General features: G+C 43.7%; 2 protein-coding genes across 3 annotated transcripts in view; both read right to left on the bottom strand.

The window, feature by feature from the left end:
- LRAT (lecithin retinol acyltransferase) lies at positions 1–7,688 on the bottom strand. Of its 2 annotated transcripts, none has more exons than XM_035112400.2 (3): positions 7,548–7,688; positions 5,053–5,742; positions 1–1,508 (listed from the first exon to the last, which is right to left on the bottom strand). In XM_035112400.2, exons 2-3 carry the CDS (start codon positions 5,647–5,649, stop codon positions 1,356–1,358), a joined length of 750 nt encoding a protein of 249 aa, XP_034968291.1. In that variant the 5' UTR covers positions 5,650–5,742; positions 7,548–7,688; the 3' UTR covers positions 1–1,355. The 2 variants fall into 2 exon arrangements, with proteins under 2 accessions (XP_034968291.1, XP_034968290.1); XM_035112399.2 differs by lacking the exon at positions 7,548–7,688 and adding an exon at positions 7,159–7,514.
- Positions 7,689–14,358: 6,670 nt separating this feature from the next.
- Positions 14,359–21,579, bottom strand: part of LOC118083552 (uncharacterized) — a 46,017-nt gene continuing 38,796 nt past the window's right edge. The window contains exons 19-20 of the mRNA XM_035112061.2: positions 18,329–18,419; positions 14,359–17,065 (exon numbers count right to left, since the gene is read on the bottom strand). Coding sequence (XP_034967952.2) covers positions 16,991–17,065; positions 18,329–18,419 — 166 coding nt within the window. The 3' untranslated portion in view covers positions 14,359–16,990. The remainder of the gene's footprint in view (positions 17,066–18,328; positions 18,420–21,579) is intronic.

Raw genomic sequence — 21,579 nt, 5'->3', positions numbered from 1 at the left:
ATCTATCAATACCTCCAGCTTGCTAGGAATCAACAAGGGAGAGGCCTTGCTGGTGGGCTTTGCTCTGACCCCACAAGCGATCTTTTTTGTTCTTGATCGCTCTGTGGTAGCGCCTACGTAAGTGTACTCAGCACTGCGGTCCAAGTAACAGACAATTTGCCACACTTTTTACAACACCTGAAATCTGCTGCCTGGTGCAGGCTGTTTCACCCCTTCTAATGGCAGCTCTGGCCCTGGACACAATGATGACACATGCTTCCCACTTCCCAGTGCATTAGCTGTCATAAAGCAGCTTCATGATTTGCAACCTGATTGGTCTCATTGTCAAGAAAAGATTAAAGAGCAAGGCAGTCTCCTTTCATCTTCCCTCAAAACACAGTCTTTCTCTCTCTTTTTTGCTTGCTTGTTAACCACTTGTACCAGTCAAACTGTTTTAGTCTACACTTCAGAAACTTCTGGCGTGATTTATAACATTTAATAACAGGGACAGCTCTAGGGAGGTGCAGTTTTTTCACAGCCCTTAAATCCAGGCAGGATGGTGGGAGGCAGTTTTGTAATTTAAATGGAGAACCTCTTGGTGAATTAACTTCCCACTTTATAAAACTCACTGGCAGGACTTTGGGACAGAAGTCCAGGGCCCCTCTCAGCAGAATGAGCAGGAGGGTTCCCCCCCCCCAATGCAGCAGGGCTGGCTTTGAAGTAAGTGAAGTAATACACATTACTGTCTAAAGAGGTGGCCCCTGTAAAGCCCAGAGTCTAAAATTAGAAATGTAAAAAAGCAGAGGTGAACCGGTCAGAAGTTGTTAAATATGCAACAATAAAAACACACATCTGGACTTATTTTATTCCCACTGCATTTGGTTTAGAAACAACAGACTTCAAAGTACAACTGGAAGAGATGCTGAATGCTAGTAGCATGCTTTCGTTCCCTATTTGTCCCCTCTCAACTAGCTAAGGACTCTAATACCCTGTTTCACTGATATTCTGAAAGACACCTCTATTGCCCCTATTGTCCCATATTACCCCTATTGTCCAAACCTATGCACATTTACTTGGGAGTTAGACCTATAAATTTCATTAGAATTCACTTTTGAGCTTAGGAATGCAGTTTAGGAATGCTAGCTTGGGAGTAAATCCCATGAACCCATTGCTAAATTTGCCTTCTAGAAAGATTTTCACAAAATCCAGTGGCTTACACAGTAAGCTATTACATATTCTGGCCAATGATGCATTTAAATCATTACACAACTGGATGCCACATTTTTCTTCTGTACATGATACTGGAAAGGTGTTTGAACTTTCATAAATACATTGTACATTCTATTTACAACTTCTAACAAGCTATGTGGATGCCTTTAACCCGCCATCCACAAAATGAATGGAATAATGATGGTAGGGAGGGTAGTAGAAGGTGCCAGACCCAGGCAGAGTATAGAAACCAGTCCCAGCAATGCTGAAGCAAGAACACTCCTCTGGTCCCGAATAATCATCTTCACCGTTTCACAGAACTGAAAAAAATCAGAGCAGAAATTTTTAGAATGCAAATTAAGGGCTGCTTCCAGTTGAGAAATAAACACATGCATGGAATCATAGATTGGGCAATGACCTTAAAGTTCATGTAGTTCAACCTCCTGCTGATGCAGGGAATTGCTACTGCAACACACTAAAAAGTGACCAGCTAGTCCTGGTTGAACAAAGGAGAGTCCACCACCTTCCAGGGAAGGAGGTTATATAGCAAATTGACTTACCGTAGGTAGCATTTAATTTTTTTTAATGAAATTTAGCAGGGCTAGTCCAAAATGTTTTGCTGTTACAAGCAACTATGCCACATGATCTAAGAGATGCACCCCAACATCCTCAGTGATGTTACAAAGGATCTTGAAGCACCCTTGTTTATTTGGGAGGACTCATAGCTTTGTGGAAGAGCACACCATTTGCATGCAAAATGCCACAGGTTCAAAACTTCCAAGATCTCAAGACAGCAGGGCAGGGAAACAGCTCTACCTGAGACAATAGAGAGACACTACAGGTTAAGAGTAGGTACCCCAGTGGCCAGGAACCCACTTCCCATCCACCTGAATTTCTAATTATCCAGATGCTGTGTGTTTCTAAAACCATTTGGATAATTATGTTCTGCATGATGACATTGGCTAGAATTTGGTTTCAGTTCTCTGCTAACTTTTACATGATGGTATTTCAGAGCTTTCTAGCAAGTCGGTTTTGATGGACTGAAACTAAATAATGCCTTAACTGCTTACTCTCTAGCCACCCCCATCTCAACTACCCCATCATTCCTGTGGCTTCAGGACAAAATGTCAGCAGAACTGTGATACCTACACATTTTCTATTTACTAGAATATTGCAGTGGGATGAGATGGCAGGAGTGAAACGAACAGAAAGGGGGAAAGAATAGTCTTCAGAATGTGCCAATCCACCAGTGACATCCAAGTGAGGCGTAGAGTAGTGAATAGTGGGGGTTGGCTGTTGTTGTTAAAGTGTATTGAAAATGAACAAATGAAGGCTTCAGAACTAGCTGTCCTACTTCTTAAGGAAACATAGCAAAAAAAAAAAATTAAACCAAACCAGGCAGCCTTAAGGGTTTAAAAGTTGCAAGTTCTCTCCAGCCAAGCCATTTATTAGACTAATAAAGCACTATACAAAAACTCTGTTAGATTAACAGTGCTGAACAGTAACACCAATTAAAATCTGGTTTTGTCTGTCAGAAACCTGGCAAACCTAAATGGCTTCATTGGCATTTCACACAGATTCAATATTTTTAAGAGAGAGGGAGAAATTAAAGCAAAATAGCCCTTGCTCTGTTCCTGCCTGCATTGGGTACAGAGAGGTAATACTGTATGTGTTCCATTCTAATTAGCCACCCAGAAACACTGCCTCTACTACAAGAAATTATTTGCTTGGTACCTAAATAAATCTGACGTACTTCCTTTTGCAGACTTCATCAAGTTGAGCTTGTAAAAGCACGCCTCTGAGCTAACCTGGGGCTGCTGGTAATACTGCCCCTAGTCCCTGCACAATGTACCTTTATTTCTCTTGAATGGTGGAGAAGAAATCAGCTCTGCTCTTAATACCACCATCCCCAGCTACAAAGGAGAATCATAACCTTGAATTTCAGGGCATCACATTTAGATGTTTGCTAAACCACACCAAAAATATCCTGTGTTTACCCTCTGATGGAAAGATGAACTTTTTTTTTACCTTTGCAATGCCAAACCCCTGCCTGTTAGAACAGTACACAGTGTACAATCTAAACCAGTGTTCATTTTCACTCCCTGTACCCAGCTGTCCCATATGAAGAGGGACCTATTTCTTTAACACTGTTAAGCTTGAGATGGAGGGTTCACATAGGGCCACCCTCAACAATATGAAATAAAACCCAACTCAAACATACATTCAGCAAAACGGGAATGAACTCAAGTTCTGCAGAGGATGTGCTGTGCTTCAGATGGCTGTTTTACATGCTCTGCTTTTAGATAGCAGCCAATCCAATGAATCAGAAGTTTTTACACACAAAAGATGAGAGTGGAAAAGGAAAGGACATACCTTAGCCCACACATTTTCAACCTTTTTGAGTCCAAGGCTCGCTTGACCAACTATATTCTTACTGCTGCACCCCTTTGGGGCTCAGGAGCCCAGTTATGTCACCCCTTGCCTGCAGAGCTGGCAGCCTCTCACCCCTTTTTCAAACACCCTCCTTTGTGGAATGTTCCCTCAGCCTCCTCTCCTTGGGAGTCCTCTGGGCAGCTGCCCCTGGTCTCTGAGCTGCCCCCGCGCCCCAAAGAGAGGTGCCATCACACTGCCCCATGGGGGTGTGGGAAGCACCCCCTGGCCAGCCGCAGAGGCACCATTCACCTGGGGAGCGTGTAGCCAGGGCTGCTGGAACAAACAGCTGTGCAAGCCTTTGGGAGGCAGAGATGCAAGAGGGCATAAGATAAGGGAGGGAAGGAAGGAAAGAGGGACAGAGGCTAGTGTTGCCCACAACACCCCTTAGCTTTCTGCATGAGTATTAAAAAGCCAGATTCTGCAACGGCCTTGAACTGTAAGCCTTTCAGGGAATCACCATTTCTTTAGGGGGGGGAGCAGGGGGAAATATATACACTATATAGCAATTCCTGCAACCAGCACCATTGTCACTAGGTAGAAAGTACTCAAAATACCAAATCTAGCATCCTGTCAGCAGTCTAAGGCCAAATTCTATTTAGAATTGGTTGGCCCTTGCTAGAGGTCTGGGCTTGGATCTAAGAGAGGCAGGTGGAATGTTAAAACAATGACTTGCCCACTTTTGACTCGCAAGAAACAAAATTTAAAAGGACTGTAAGTATAGTCAAATCCTGAGCTGAATTAATAAATAATAATAATAATAATAATAATAATAATAATAATAATAATAAATTCCATTTATTAGGAGCAGGATTGGATGATCACCTCCACTTCTCCAATAGCAATGGGAAGATGAGCATTTTTCTTCAACAGAGAAAGCTCTAGTTAAAATCTTTTGGGAATTGAATAGCTCTCTGCCCAGGTTTGCTTTCAGACAGGAAAACTGGATAGCCGGTGCTACAGCAGGATCTCTAGACATCCTTGGCAGCATCAGCTCACACTGCCCTGTTCTCAGAGATGGAATGGCTGGACAGGTTTTTTTTTAGTTTTTTTGTTTATTCTGGCTCAGAGATACCTTAATGTTTGGATAGCAGGCAAGGAAAGCTTGGCCTTGAATCTTACCACTAACATAAAAGGCACTATATAGCTTTTTATGGATTGTTAGAGATTTTGGAACACGGTTGGTTACTACCGGTAATAGTTAAAGGCACAAGACTGAACCAAAAATGAAACACCCTCAACTCACACAGCTTACTTTATGTTCTGGGGAAGGAAAGTGCAAGTGAGAAATGCTTATAGAAACAGGTTATAAATGCACAACACGGAGTCCCATACAGATAAGCCACTGTGCAGTTGTCCCTTTGTGCTCTCAAAGCAAGGACTCTGAATCCTTTTGCCAGGTTGCTTGGCTAGATTTGTACAGTGGCAATTTACCTTCTCAGTCTGGAAGCTGACCGGAGAGCCATATCTGCAGAAGGTCACAAAATGTTCACAGTTGTTCCACAGCAAGCTGTATTCAGTGGCACCCACCAGCTTTTCTGCTCTGCAAACCACCTCTTCATCACGCAGGACGTTGTTCTTGAAGAGTTTGTCCATGTGGTTTACCAGAATAGAGCCTCCATAGGCAAAGTCCTCCACTGTGTCCACACGGATCCTGGCCATTTTAGCGATGACACCAAAGATTAGTCTCTTGTTAGTCACCACCTTCTGGATCTGTTTTTGGTCGTTGGTGAGAGCAGGCAGGATATCTGGCATAAGGTGAGCCACCCGGTTATCCCCCAGATAGATGCCAAAATGAATGAAGAGTGTTCGGGGCACCTCCAGCAAATCACCTGGCTTGAAATAGGTGGTATCATAATAACAGCATTGTTTCTTCTTCTCTTCTTCCTCTGCACCGGAGCCCACACCGAGAAGTTTGAAATTGGCAAGCAGCAGAAACTTTTCCAGTAGCAGGGATGCTATTTCATACATGGGGTTTTTCATGGTGCTGATCTTATTCTTATTCTGCGGCTGCAGCTGCTCTTGACTCATTCAGCTTCAGCATCTTGCCTTTTTATCATGGCAAGAGGGGCTGTCCCACAACCAGCATCAGTTTGGATTGGCAGATAGGCAAGTGGGTGGTTACTGTGGAGTGAAATAGACCTCTACTCAGAAAGTGACTCTCTCATAAACTTTTTACAAGAGTCCCAATTATGCATTCAGTATATAGAATGGGCACACATACAAAATCACCTAGACCATGTACTTATCAAAATGCAAGCACTTAGTGAATGAACAGCTTGAAAGCCTAGAATGATGTAAGTACCAATGCAATCATTAGGCATTTGATTCAGATTGTGATATATTATGACTACTGAGCCCATCCTGGGAGACTATTTGAGACACAAAAGCTGCAGCATACACTTACTTTGGAGTAAGTTGTCACTGAACTCGGTAAGACTTGCTTCAAAGTAAATACTGTATGCAGGGGTTTGGGTTACAAGGCTGCATACTTATGGCACCCTAAAATTATTTCCAAGTAAACATTAGAATTGCAGACTTTTAATTGTATAGATGCTTACATGAAAGTGAGCCCCACTGTGCTCACTGGGCCTTATTTCCTTGTACATATGTTTGCAGCCTTATTTTCAAGTAAGGAATAGGTTTTCAAACCATGCCATGTAGTCAGTGTTAGGAAAATGTTGATAGGTACCTCTAAGTGAAAGGTTTTTTTGTGTGCCATGCAAATTGGATCTGAGTTTATACATGTACTGATCGAAAGATACAGAGATATGCTTACTGATGAAAATGATTCATTTTTGACATAAACATGAACTCAGCTTGGTACTTAACATTTAAATATATATATCTGAATTAGCAAGATGGTGAGAGATCAAATGCCATGATAGAAGTTCATTTATTTGCATTTCCTATGTGAGTGTTCAAAGCATAACTTTCCACATAGTTTCCAGGTAAGATAGCATCAAGTTCCAATGCAAGATATATAGGGCTTTTGTCAAATGTGGTTTCTGTTTGGCAGAAGTTTGGGAAGTGGTTTGGTTTCCACCAGAATTGTAATGTATCCTTTTTATTTTAACTTTTAGAGAGGCAACAGATCTGTACAGAATTGGGGAAGGTATACATTTCTGTTATGACAAAAAACAAAAGCATGGGCAAATCCTTTCCACACACACACACACCCAGGTATTTTTTTCATGCACCATGGAGGTACTTGCAGTGTTCTCAGAAGGAAGGTGCTAAAAAAACTGGGGTGATGGAGAAGCAGAGTGATGGGAGAAAAGCAAGCGATCCTTTAAAAGTCATTCCCCCCCCCTTTCAGAATGGGCCAGTATTTCTGCTCAAACGAAAAAATAAAATAGTGTACTGTAATCGTTGGCTGGCTTTGGGGAAGGGGGATATTAATGTTGCACTTCACACATCTATTCATGTACGGATATCCCCGTTTTAACTTTCTGCATTTCATTTCCCTCTGACGCCACTGTTTACACTGCCCTCCCCCACCGTGTATGTGAGTGAGTGAGTGTGCGCGCGCGCGCGTACCTGCAGGTGAGGATAACACTGATGACGTGGGCTTCGTTCCACGAAAGCGTCTTCGTTCCACGACAACTGCGCCAGCCTCGAGGTGCCACAACACTCTGCGGCAGACTAACTGGCTGCCCCAGCCGAGAAAGCCAGAGAAACGCGCCAAAGGAGCCAGCCGTGCCTTGCGGTTAAGATTGATTCTCCGCTAATCCATTATGTGGAGGGGTCAATCCCAGCAAACAAAAGCCTCAACTCAACACCCACCCCAAGCCCATCAAGCTGCGATTCTCCCCTACCCGCCCTCCTCCTCGGCCCCTGTCGGAGGCTACTATGCTTGATAGCCCAGCGGAGCCTGCAGCTTTCCCGCGGGCTGCAAAGGATGATTGATGGGGGGCCATTCATCTTACCTGGAAGGCGACAAGGGCTTGACAGCCAGAGCGGGGGAGGCTTCTCCCCCACGCAACCCGCCCTTCTCTTTCTAGCGGCCCCTGCCAGACTCACTTTTTTGTGTATTTCGCCCTCCCCGCACTCCGGATCCGGAGAAGGAGAAAAGCGGCCACTGGAAAGGGGAGAGGGCGGGACCCCGGGGAAAGGGGGCGGATCTCTCTCGCCTTGCGCTTAGAAGAAGCGAGAGCTCCCACCCCCTTTCCCCTTTTCTCTCAAAGCGCCGCTGGGACTGAACGGGGCAGAGGCGTGGAGCTGTTTCTCTTTGCCAAAACTTTGCAACGGATCCCGATGGGCCCTGACAGGACGAGTTTCCTTCCCCGCCCGGGCAGGCAGCGCTGCCTAAGGACCTCCCCGGAGGCGCAGCAGGATTGGCGGGGGCGGGGAGGGAAGAGGGAGGGAGGGAGGCGCACCTCAGGACCCCTGGCTTCCCTAACCAGTTACCAGGAAGGAACTCGCAGCCAAGGTGTCACAGAATCGTAGAGTTGGAAGGGGCCACGAGGGAATCTTGCCCAACGTGGGGCTCGAACCCACGACCCAGAGATTAAGAGTATCACGCTCTACCGACTGGATTGGACACGCTTGAAACACCCCCAAGAGCACCTGGGATGTGTTTCATGGATGGAAGAGTGCTACACACCTGGCCCTCTCCTCCGGGCTGTATGTTGCAAGAGATCTGACAGCGGTGGCAGAAGCTTGCCTGCTATTGTTAATCTTTTAATTGAGGAAGCATATTAAACTAACAAAGAAAATGAGCGAGACTTCTCCCTCCATCCCCACCCATTCAAATTCCGGGGGCAGAGAATGCCGGGGGCATCAGTTGTGAAGGGAAAACAACGGGGGAAAGGGGTGCGGTGAGGGAATAAAGCCAAGCAGTGACGGCATGCTATATTCACCATCAGTGTTTGCAAAATGAGGATTCTCCTGCGCAATTGTTTCAGCTCGTGTTCATTGATAGTGGAGATAAGCAACAGAAGGGCTGTTCTTACATTCCTGTCCTGGTTATGAACCTCTCCCCTTGACAGGCGCTTGGCTTACCTGTCCTTGGTCACACCACCACACCATACATTTAAAGCACATAGGCTGTGGCCCTTCCAAGATGTTCCCAGGTTGCATTTTAGGATTGCCAATGCAACAGCTGAAGAGCAAGATTGTTATGTTTTCCAAAGGGGGGGGGTCAGTTTTTCTTCCTGGGTGCAACCTGGAAACTGCAAAGCACCTAACAGACTCCTTTCAACTGAAGGTCAGCTGCCTCCTACATCCCATCTTAAGGTTGTGCCTAAATGCAGCCTCCATCTGTGGCCCCAGCACCCACCCTTATGTAGAGATCTCGGGAATTCACAAACTTGTGCACTATTTTGTAAGGATGTTGCCCTAATGTGGAATTTGTAATTTAACAAATGCTATAATGTGAGCCTCAGGCCCTGAAGGGCTACTGTAGAAATCTATTTCAGAAGCTCCGTGTGGAATTAAGAAGGAAATGGCCCAGATCTCCACTCTGTTCCACAACTAGGAACTCTTACATGACTTATTTTAAGTGAATCTTCTGCTTCTCTTTCATTTAGATGTATGGTTTTGAGAACTTGTTGCCTTTTAGTCTGGGCTGCATAGCTACACAAACACACACACACCTCAGATGCAACTCACTGTAGTATTGTCAGTGGGAACTTGAGCTGGAAGTCAGGTGGAGAGAGAGCTAAGTGCTGGTTCTTAGTCGGTGCAAAAAGATGTTTCCAGGATGTTTCACTCCTTGTTTAGACAGAGGCAGCCTTTGTTTTATTTTCCAGTGCCATTTAATCTTAATCCCCCCAAATGAAGGGGTACATTACAGATAAATCCAGAGAGGAAATGGCCCATGAAACTAGAGATGCTATTTAGGGTTCTGGCCAAGAGCCTTGATTGCTTGGGTGAATCTCAAAAGGAATGTATGAAAAAACTAGCATCCCTTTTCTTATTACTTCCACTAACAAGCTGGGGAAACAACAGAGAGTTTCACCTTACCTGGCAGCTCATTAGCAGGGATGGCTGGAGGGGGGGGGGAGTGTTGCCTTTTCTTGAAAAGCTATGCATTGATCCCATGCTGACTGCAGCTCCAGAAAATTCAGCTGTAAAATCAGACGCTCTCTGAAATTAGCGTTTCACTGTCCCTCTGCTGTTGGGAGCTTCAGATGCAGAAAGCAACAGTAATTAGTTTAAATACTGTATATATTTCAAAACGGGGTCTGGGTGTGGGTGTGTGGAAACCAGGCGGAGAACATTCACGGATGTTATAGAGGGCATACTATACACATTACCCTTTATCAAGGACCTTCTCTAACTTTCATAAAAGGCAAAAAACGTAATTACAGAGTTTAAATTAATTTCAGTGATTTCCATGGGTCTAATAAATTACTTAGTTGGCTATCATTCACATACAACTAATTTCCTATTAAAGGAAAGACAAAACTAAATACCTTTGAAACAAGTTCAGTAAACTATTTTCTATGGTACCCTTCGATGCCATGAACAAAGGCGTTTTGGGAATGAACAATTAAGAATGACTTTGCTCCATATTCAGTAACTAGAATCAAAATAGGAGATTGTGTGTATGTAGGTATTTCAACTGTAGCAACAAACATGTTGCTACACATTATTTTTGAAAAGAGAAGCGTCATATGGACACAAATCTATCAGAACTAAAATATAGTCTAAATTTGCATTACTGTTCTACAGTATGTAAATCTGCAATACTCATTCTAGGGATTAACATCACAGCTCAGCCAGTGACTCACAAAGGCTGCAATCCACCCACCTAATGGTAAACCCCATTAACCTCACTGTGATTTACTGCTGAGTAACCACAGAGCCTAGGGCTCGAATCCCCGTGACGGGGTGAGCTCCTGTTGCTTGGTCCCAGCTCCTGCCAACCTAGCAGTTCCAAAGCACGTCAAAGTGCAAGTAGATAAATAGGTACTGCTCCGGCAGGAAGGTAAACGGCATTTCCGTGCGCTGCTCTGGTTTGCCAGAAGCGGCTTAGTCATGCTGGCCACATGACCAGGAGCTGGGACCAAGCAACAGGAGCTCACCCCGTCACGGGGATTCGAGCCCTAGGCTCTGTGGTTACTCAGCAGTAAATCACAGTGAGGTTAATGGGGTTTACCATTAGGTGGGTGGATTGCAGCCACATGACCCGGAAGCTGTATGCCAGCTCCCTCGGCCAGTAAAGCGAGATGAACGCCACAACCCGAGAGTCGTCCGCGACTGGACCTAACAGTCAGGGGTCCCTTTACCTTTATTCATGTTTAGGATAGCACTGTAAAGATGCAATGTGCACTCACCTGCGAGCAGGCCCACACTAAAGTGGTCTTACTTTTGAGTAAACATAGGGTTGTATGGGTTATATCCACTCACCCTCAACACCCTCCATTGCAAAATTTTGTTGGAACAGTGCATCAGAATCAGACTATAAATACACTTTCTCCATTAAAATGCGCTATAGAAAATATAGACCAGTCCCCAAGAAAACAGCAACTAACTGCCTAAATGACTACAGACCTATTGCATTAACATCTGTAGTGATGAAATGCTTTGAGAGATTGGTCCTTCAACATCTTAGGTCATGCTTCCCACCAGACTTTGATAAACATCAGTTCGCCTATAGGAGAAACAGGTCAACAGATGATGCCATAGCTACAGCCTTTCACCTTGCAGTGAGTCAGTGGCGGAGCTTCATGCTCCAGCACCGGGGGCGGGGCTGGCGCCTGTTCTGGGGGCGGGGCACACCTCCCGGAGGGGCAGGGCGCGCATTCCAGGGCCACGGCGCACTTCCCGGAGGGGTGTGGTGCACGTTCCGGGGGCGTGACGGGCGCTCGCGATGGCACCCCTTGGAGCCTGCCGCTTGGGGCGGCCCACCCCCACCACCCCTATCTTCCTACGCCCCTGCAGCAAGTCATCTGGAGAGACCAGGGAATTATGTCAGAATGTTGTTTGTTGATTATAGCTCGGCTTTTAATACCATCCTCCCGGGCATTCTTATTAAAAAGCTGACGGATCTGGACCTTTCTTCTACCATCTGTGACTGGATTAAAGACTTTTTGAGGGATCGGACAGAAACAGTGAGGACTGGGACTGTTACATCTACCTCCCTGAAGCTTAGCACTGGCACCCCACAGGGATGTGTGCTAAGTCCCTACCTGTACTCACTGTATACATATGACTGCATATCATCTGATCCATCCACAGTAATTATTAAGTTTGCAGATGATACTACCATAATCGGCCTAATTGCAGGTGGAGGTGAAACAGTGTACAGGGGGGAGGTTCAAAAAGTATCTACATGGTGCTTAGAGAATAACTTGCACCTAAATATTAGTAAGACAAAGGAGATGGTGTTGGACTTCCGGAGGAAGAAAGGGGAACCTGCCCAGTTGCATAAGGGGGGGGGCTGTGTGGAGTGAGTCTCCTCCTTTAAATTCCTGGGAGTTTACCTTAGTGAGGACCTCACTTGGAAAATCAACATAACTCAGGTGGTCAGAAAGGCCCAACAGAGACTCCATTTCTCCAGGGTCTTGCAAAAGAATAATGTTAAACAACAATTGATGAACTCCTTTTACCGGTCCACAATAGAAGGTGTCGTTTCATATTGACAGAAAGTCTCTACAGAGGGTAGTGAATACAGCACATGATATCATGGGCTGTCCCTTGAGTCTGCTAGATGACATCACAAGGAGAGCGAGAAAAATTCTCAGGGATGATTCACACCTTGGCCATTACCTCTTTAATCTTCTACCCTCGGGCAGGAGATATAGAAGTATAATCACCCGTACCAACAGGCTAAAAAATAGCTTTTATCCGTGGGCTGTTAGGCTGTTGAACGGAAAATAACATGGCAAAATTGACTTGCAAGGTGGTGTGTTGTTTGATACGAGATTTGAGTGTTTGGGGGGGAGGGAGGCTAATTGTACACAGGTTGTACAATGACAATAAAGGTATTATTATAGACACGAGAGCACAGTGCCCAAAAATTGCCCAAGATTGTGGCACCCAAAAATGCACGTTTTGGGGTACTGTGCTCTTGCATGGGTCACGTAATTCGTGCAGGAACACGGCCCAGAAGCCATGAATCCCAATTTGCACTGGGACATGTTAGATGGTATTATAGTACCATTCACATAACAAAAACTACCACAGAAATATCAGCATTTTCAAAAGTAGGGGATCCATGGCTTGGCTTTTGAAAAACAGGGGATCTGCAGTACTTAGCTAATTGGGAAACACTGACCTAGAGCCTACCAAGGTGAGCTAAGCCTGGCAGGACAGCTTATGCTATGGTCTTAACCCCTTCATGCATTAATTAGACTAAAGCATGGTGGTTATATGAGGCTGGTTACATTCCTTTCTTCCTCCCCCACAGTTTTATTTGCAAAAATAATTTTCTATTTTCAGGGAGTGGGGGTTTATTAAAAATACTTTGGAATTCTCTTCAGGGTGTCCAGATGGAAAGGAGGGCAGGGTCCCTGCACTTGACTTGCAAACTACGCTTGCTGAAATTCCCTCTTCTGCACTATTTTCACTTAACCATGTGTGAATTTTATGCCAACTTCCTGCCTAATTATCACCTTTTGTATCACCGCTCTGTAACTTTTTTGAAAATCTGATTTAGAACTGACTGTCCTTACTAACTATGTTAAGGCTGCAATCCTAAACTCACTTGGAAAATCAAACTGAACTGAAACTACTCCTGGAAAGACATATAGGATCGCACTATAAAGGTCCAATGTATTTGACCCCTTATGCATGCTGCCGATAGCCACACACAGCTTTCCCACAAACTGGAGTCATATTCACAGGAGAGCTGCTGGAAGGGAAAAATCATTCGGTGGCAGCACACCCAGAGGCAGAGCAGTCAGTTCATGCAGGAAAGGGTGCTACAGATGACTGAATTTTTAAATGTAGACTTAACTTGACTAATGGACTTTAATGCAGCTAGCCACTTCCCATTCTCTGCACAAAATGAGTTTCCCAGAGGTCCAGTCCTTGTTAAGATGGGTCACAAATAGAAATATTATACAGTATTAACTGTTTATCTGCTTTTTGGTGGGTGGGTGTGGTGATGAGATATGAAATGTTTTGCAGAAGTCTTAGGGCTAAACTATTAATCATGTATAGTTTTGTGTAGCTTTCCTCTATTTTTTTTTTTAAAAAGAAAAGAAACTTATGGAGGCTGCAATTATGAGTGGAGAGGCAGCAAATAGACAGGAGATGCATAACTCCTTCTAAGACAGTTGTTTTTCCACTCAAAAGTGCCCCAAACCCAGCATGGCTTTTCCTTTTGCAGGGTAAAAAGATGCTACCGTAGTACTTCTACCTGAAGGGGGAAAGCAGCTGGGTGAAGTGTGATTTCAAGGGGGAAACAACTGGCAGGGTGAAGTTAAGCTCTCCCACACCGAACCTCTAGCAGCTCTTTTGTCCTTTTTCAGAAGCAACCACCTTGCTAGGTGGATCAATGCCTACTGAATAAAGTTGCCTGCCCCTGCTGATTTAACAATCAACCTTTATCCAGATAAGAAAATGAAAACAAAATTTAAATCATGTAGCAAGCTGAGTCTCTCTGCAACAGAAAACACCACAAAAGTCTGTCTCATCATTCAAGGCACAACTACCTTTCTGTGACTATATAATGAGATCAAGTTGGAATACGTTAGATTGCTGCTTCTAGGGATATCATTATATTACGATGAGCCTAGAGAAAGTCAACAGACGAGAAGAAAGATGGAAAGCGAGACACAACAAAACTGCTTATTCCATTTAACATTTATTAAACACTAAAATTATGTGTAGCACTTTTCAGTAATGAAGATGGGACTAAACCGGGTGTACTCCCTACTTTTATTAGTTCTGTACAGAAGCCTCAAGGTCAAGTCCAAAGTCTGATCAACATATTCAAATGTAATCTTGATAAACAGTGGCTTGTATGCTGTTCTGGAGGAATGAATGTGCAAAATCTGTGTACTGGTCTTGAATTTAATATGTGCCTACAAGATTCTGGAAAAGTTAACATAGTCCAAACTAGTGTTATAAAAAAAATTCAAGCACTTAACAGCTACAATAATTCTAAAAATAAAATAAAAAATTCCAAAATAAAAAATTGTACTGTCACTTTCAGTGAGGCATGCACTTGTATACCATTCTTCACTGTACTACAGGATTTCTGATGCCTGGACTCTTAACTAGCCCATGCCAACCTGTTGCTGATGGAGTTCCCCATCCCTAGCTAAAGGCCATGGTTTGCACAAGTAGGATAAGCAACCACTTCCCAGTATTCAGGGTCTGTCCCCATGACGACTTATCTGGAGGTAGTATCTTTTTAACACATTGTACCAGCCATCAAGGGACACAGGTGGCGCTGTGGGTTAAACCACAGAGCCTAGGGCTTGCCGATCAGAAGGTCGGCGGTTCGAATCCCCGTGATGGGTTGAGTTCCTATTGCATGGTCTCTGCTCCTGCCAACCTAGCAGTTTGAAAGCACGTCAAGTGCAAGTAGATAAATAGGTACCGCTCCAGCGGGAAGGTAAACGGCATTTCCGTGTGCTGCTCGGGTTCACCAGAAGCAGCTTTGTCATGCTGGCCACATGACCTGGAAGCTGTAAGCCGGCTCCCTCAGCCAATAACGCGAGATGATCGCCACAACCCCAGAGTCGGTCACGACTGGACCTAATGGTCAGGGGTCCCTTTACCTTTTTACCAGCCATCAAATGTGACCTTCAAGTTCATTAGCCAACATCCAAAGAACCAAGCTACTAGTTCAACATGCCCAAGGAGTCCAAGGGCTTGCTTGTATTTATGGGTCTTCAATTTTGTCCACCCACCCAACCTTGCCATGACAAAGCAAGGAAGGAGTTTCAAAAACAGTTTGTGGCATGGCGTGGTGGTGTGCTGTTTTAAATATCTAAAGGGCTGTCACATGAAAAATGCAGGCTAGGATCCAAAGTAATGGCTTCAAGTTACAAGGAGGAGGTTCCAATCATATATCAGGTAGAACTTTATGACAGTAAGAGCTGTTTGACAGTGGAGCAGACTTCTATGAGAGGTAGTGGACTCTTCTTCCTTGGAAGTTGGATGGCCAGTGGTCATGCATGATTTACTTGAGATTCCTGCATTGCAAGGGGTTAGACTAGATGACTCTTGGGGTCCCTTCCAACACCATAATTCTACGATTCTATCAAAGGGGTTGGGATACAAAATATCACCCAGCTTGCCCCACATCTTTAAGCTGATCTAAATTAGTTCTTTGGATCTTTGCCATTGTTTATAAAACTTACATTAAAGTGCATTCAGGGATAGATTCCAGCTTCTACCTTGTCTCATGTGAAGTTTTAACCCCCAGTGGATGTGCAATCACTGGAACGTCTAATTGCTCGTCTTTTCTGATTATCTTCCTTTCAATTGCCTCTTCCTGACCAATTGGGAAACCAATTCAAGATAGCTCAACAGCATCTGGAGAAATCCAGAGTGATTTTTCATTAGTTGTATAACGTATCATTTATCTTGCTGCATGTTGACTTAAAATACATACCGGTACTACACCATTTACTGAATATACATACCCAATTGGTTGCATACTGAACACACTTTGAACTACTGATGCAACATTTTGAAGCCAAGCCTTTTCCAACCTGGTTCTTTCCAGATGTTTTGGATTTTTTAAAAAAACCATTCTCCCTGATCCATTTACCATGGAACTATGCTGGCTAAGGCCGGTGAGAGTTCAAAACATCTAGAGGGAACCAGGTTGGGCAAGGCTGGGACACAACACAAGTTTTGTTTTTAAATCCAAAAAGGAATTTGGAAGCCTCCAATGAAAGCAGTGCTAATCTAGAAGCTAAGTTTCAGTAACCATGAAAGATGGAAGAAGCAAACAAGACTGAGCAAGCATTAAAAACCATGTGTTTCTGAGTTGCTAGTATAATTAGACCTCCTGCAGACTGAGGCAATAACAATTCCTGGATCCCATAAAGTAGCATCTATCTGCAAACAAATAGCAATGATTTAATGGTAGCAAACTCTATATTACAGTGCTGCTAGAGCTACTGCCGTACCAAAAAACAGTGAAGGCCTTTTAATGGGGGGGGGGGAGTGGTTATCTCTCAGAAAGATATTCCAAAATTTATTGCTTAATTATATTAACAGGAAATAAATAGGCTCTTCATCCAATGCACTAGACAGGAAATACCAGTCACTTTCAAAGCAACAAATCTGGCATTACTCAGAACATTTCCTTATCTGTGCATAGGCGTTAGCTGAACGTTTTGACTGATAACTGCCACCAAAACGTTTCGGTGGTTTCTTGATTTTTGAATGAATCATGTACTTCTGGGTTGATATGTGTTTTGATGTTGTTTGAAAACTGAATGAGGCCAAAGATTTGTTATTCTATCAAAGATTTTAAATCTGGAACATTTTTGATCTGGAAGTCCAACAGCATCTGCCCATACGCCTTGCCCTGTGGAAGCAAATAAGTAAGTATCACTTTATGCAGCAACAAAGGTAATTTCTTATTCAAACAAGAGGGGGGGGGAACCAAATATGTCTCCCTAGTGACTCTCCCCCTTTTGAACAGCAACTCCCTTCCTCGGTGCTGCAAACTATTTCAGTTTGGTAACTTTCCATTCAATTACCTTATGGCCACAAACCTCTGTGATTTCTGTCTGAGAATCTATGTGCAGGGTTGGACCATATGAGTCTCTATAGAAAGGGAAGCCAAGATACTTGATAGCCTGAGAATTCCAGGGGTGGAATTCAACTAAGTATTCCTCAGAATAGACCCATTGAAACCAACTAGCGTATTAAAGCTCATTAATTTCAGCAGCTCTGCTGTGAGTGAAACTTAGTTGAATACCATCTTAGAGCTAGAATTAACTTTAGGACATTAACATCTCAGCAGATAATGGCTGGTTAATCTATCACAGTTTGTTAAAAGGAATGTAAGGGGGGGGAGAGAGAAAACAAATTGCTTGAGTTCTGTGTCTTGTGCCACCTTAAAGCCTAAGGCTGCGATCCTATATCACAGGGGCGTAGCCAGGATGAAAATCAGGGGGGGCAAGGGGCGGGGAGCAAGGGGCGGGGCCACATCGGAGCAGCCCGAAATCGGGCTGCTCCGACTCCCTCCTCCCTCTCCACGATCGGAAGGGACGAGGGGGAGCAATCGCTGGGGCAGGTGGAGGGAAAGCCCCAGAGCCGCGCAAAGTGGTTGCCTGGCTTTCCCTCCGCCCGCCCCACAGCCAGCCGGCTAGAAGGGACGTTTCCCTTCTCCCTTGCTGGCTGTGGGGCGGAGGGAGGGAAAGCCAGCCAAACGCTTTGCGCGGCTCTGGTGCTTTCCCGCCGCCCGCCCCACAGCCAGCCAGGGAGAAGGGAGACGGCACCGGGCGGGCAGTGGGGCAGGCTGGCCAGTGGCCCTGCTTCTAGGGGGGGGCAATTGCCCCCTCCTGCCCCCCTGCCTACGCCCATGCTATATCCACTAACTTGGTACCGGTAGTAAGCCACATTAAAGGGCTTGCTTCTTAGTCATAGGTCTGCACTGTAATAGACTTATTGTGGTATACATTTAATGAACCCCGCCTCCCCATCCCATTAACAAGAAAGAGGGCTCTAATCCAGGAATGTTGTTCATGCCACAATACATCTATCAATCTTGTAAGGGGGAAAAGACCCTTTTGATTTGCTGTAACAAACCAACTCAGTAACCCCTTTGGAACAAAATACCTACTTGTGGGTCACTTCTCAGAGATGCAGTGCCACCGCCACCCAGGGCATTTTTCAGAACGAAGTTTAATCCATGTATTCCTGGCATTTCATATCTGGAAAAATAAAATATAGGTGTTTGCTTCACCAGCTTGCAATTTAATCACAGTTCTTAAGAAATCACAGTGGGACTGATCATGGATTACAAAACTTGGGATTTTAGAAACTAAACACATGAGTAAGTGAAATGATGCACATTTAATGAAGATGACTTCAAGGAGCTGACCTATTTTAACAAGTGTGTGCATAAGGCAGGCCATTTCCTTTTATTGCTATGTTTATAAAACTAGCAGACTACAACAGTCTGGAAAGTTTATTTCCAACACAACAGTCTAAAAAGTTTATTTCCAATGTAAAAGCTAACATAATGTTTAGTAACCAAACTTCCTGAAATTCTTTGGCAAGTGATGATTGTTTGCTAGTCATACCCCAATTCTGGAGGGTTTCTTCTTTCTTCTCATGGACTTCTCATGGACCAACATGACTGTGTTTTTTAGCTGCCTTAGGGAATATAGAATAATACCTGTAGCTCCTAACAGAGACTGATCAGAGACACTCTGTAAGCTCCATTGTGAAACTGAGGCAAAAGCAAGCAAAGAAACTAGTGTGAATTTTACCTTGTATAGTAGGCTAATTTCTTTACAAATACCTCTCTATCCTCCAACAAGCAAGGAAGAAGCATTACCAGAATTAAAGGCTAGGCAAAACCAGTCAAGTATCGTACAAAGCAGGGCTGGTGGGGTGTGTGGCTTGGGGACAGCCCTGATGGCCATATTTGGCCTGTCTGTCCAACATCCAGCATGATGATGTTGTTGTTGTTGTTGTTGTTGTTGTTGTTGTTGTTGTTGTTGTTGTTCCTCAGTCACCTCCCCCTTTGTCACTATTTTGTGACATCTTGGTTGGTACCAATACAATTCTGTAAGTTTTTTTTATGGAGCAAGCTTTGCTTTTCTGCACGCTCTCTTTCTCTCTCTCTCTTTTTCTCTCTCGAACTGTTATAATCTGGGTGAAAATATTGATTCCAAATATATGTTAAGATGAAATGTGAGTGGAGTTTTGCCTGTGGAATACAACTTTCCTACCTTCCCCATCTTGCTTGGCACAGCCCCCTGAAGCACCTATAAACAATGCTGAGGATCAGCTCCATGTATGAAGCAAAGTTTAGAGACGCCTTCCCTCCAAAGAGCAGTTCCACTCTAGCTAGCAGGCTGCTCCCAAGCTTGACTAAGATGGGATGCAAGTCATGACTGAAAAGGGGCTGCTCTCATTTAAATGCGCTTTCAGGCTTGTTGCCACTTTACTAAAAGTCTCAGATAGGGTGTGATGAGAATCCAAAGAGTGGCTTTGGTGTTCCCCCACTAAAAAAAATACTGAATGGTGAAACAAAATCTGTTGGGGGATGTTAAATAAAAAATAAACTACATATCATTTTTAATGTAAAAGATAAAATAACTAGCTAGCTATATAGGAGTATTATCAAGTTAACTCTCATTTAAGTTCTATTTTAACTGGGCAATTCTAGGCAATCTCTGCTCAGAAATATGGACTACTGGAGTTCATTGGGCTTACTCCCAGGTAAGTGAGTACAGGACTGCAGCATTAAATCTTTCAGTCTGAAGTCCTAACTAGCACAGAAACAGGAAGTTACATTTTGTAATAATTTCTACAGAAATGGTATCATAACAATTGTGCTCATTTGTGAGATAGTATACAAAAGAGAAATAGTGCTATTAAAATGCAAGGATTTTCTCAAATTACAATTCAAAATTATGTGTCATTTTCTTTTCAATGGAAAGCTTGTTTACTTTTGTTCCCATAGGCAAACAAACTTTGCCTGTCCAGTAACAAGCCTTCAGATCTTAAAAGCATGTGAGTATAATTCCTTCTAATCCTCCTCAAGGACAACACAAAAGTGTTCTTTCTTCTCACTGGTCGCTTTTCACCCTGTGTTCACATTATTCTGTTATCACATCCTTAAAAATACACAGCAAAAATAAATGCCTATGATTTGATTAATCAAAGAAATTTGATTAAGCCCAAAACTTCAAGAGTGGCCTGAGCACACGTTTTCATGAAGCAAATATCTGTTCGCAATGTAAAAACGGCAAGGCTAGCTCATGGTCCATAGCATTGCTCAGTGAATAAGAGAACTATTCTCCAGCCTTCAGAGAACACAAGTGCTATGAACTTAACCTTTTCAGAAGACTGCATAATCATGAAGATTTTAAGGTTGATAAAGAAATGTTGTTCTTTGGTTTGCCCCCCAAAAGAAAAAGATTGTGACAGAGCAATCCAATCATTTGTTGGAAATCCCACAGCAAATGTCACAAGCTGGAAGGCCTTAATTAAAAGCCTTCCCAAGTTAAGATCAGAGGACATTCCAGAGTCATTTCTCACCTTGCTTCCACTGTAAACAGCATTGTAACAACCATTTGAAGGACAATTACTTGGGAGTTTGGAAACAAAAATATTTAGGGTGGAATTCCAAGGCAATTATTCCGTCAGTACAAGCATATATGTCTGCCAGACAGAATGACCTCCCCTCTTCTCATCCTGCCAGCTGTTCTAGGGATTCTCTTGCCCACCCCCTAAACAGGTTTGGGGAGGGTGCAGGGGTGCACAGTGGGAGAAAGGGGGAAGTCCCATTGTGCTAGCGCAACTTGTCTTCCGTTAGCACAATTTAGTTTAATCCAGTTCCTTAGCATCTAATTTAAATATCAGTAAATAATAACTTATTTCTATAGGATCTTGAGGCATCACAATGGAAAAATTTGGTAGAATTTCTGTTACCTTATGGCAATTGACTCGCTGTGAATTACTGTTGTTTCTTTTCCTAGTAAGAGGCTGGGTGGTTTTATATTTAACATCATAAATTACCTGATTTATGATGAGCCAAAGGAACAGAGATTGTTATCAATTCCTCTCTGAACTCAAGGAAGAAGCCACATTCTGCATACGTACAGGATTTGGTTCAACACAGAAATGAGCCCAAAGCAAGGGACAGATGCTTCATTTATGCCAGTAGTATTAACAGAGCAGACACTGTAAGACTGAACTACCAGTACTACTAGTCCTATTACTATGATGATGAAACATTTGTTAAGTGTCATAGTGTGTTAGGTGCTGTGACAAGAAATCTTATAATTTAATTAAGATGGAAAGGTAAAGTGAAAAACCAGGGTTTAGATGAATGATCTTGCTCATTGGTTTGATCAT

This window comes from Zootoca vivipara, chromosome 9 (genome assembly GCF_963506605.1).
Source record: "Zootoca vivipara chromosome 9, rZooViv1.1, whole genome shotgun sequence".
NCBI classification, from domain to species: domain Eukaryota; kingdom Metazoa; phylum Chordata; class Lepidosauria; order Squamata; family Lacertidae; genus Zootoca; species Zootoca vivipara.
The sequence above is the reverse complement of the archived record's forward strand: the minus strand, read 5'-3'. Positions and strand labels throughout refer to the sequence as shown.

Bases quoted from the DNA above. Each gene is read 5' to 3' on its own strand.
- LRAT (XM_035112400.2), bottom strand. From the start codon at position 5,649: ATGAGTCAAGAGCAGCTGCAGCCGCAGAATAAGAATAAGATCAGCACC. The intron at 1,509-5,052 runs GTAAATTGCCAC...GATTTTTTTCAG, and splicing joins TCAGCTTCCAGACTGAGAAG to TTCTGTGAAACGGTGAAGAT.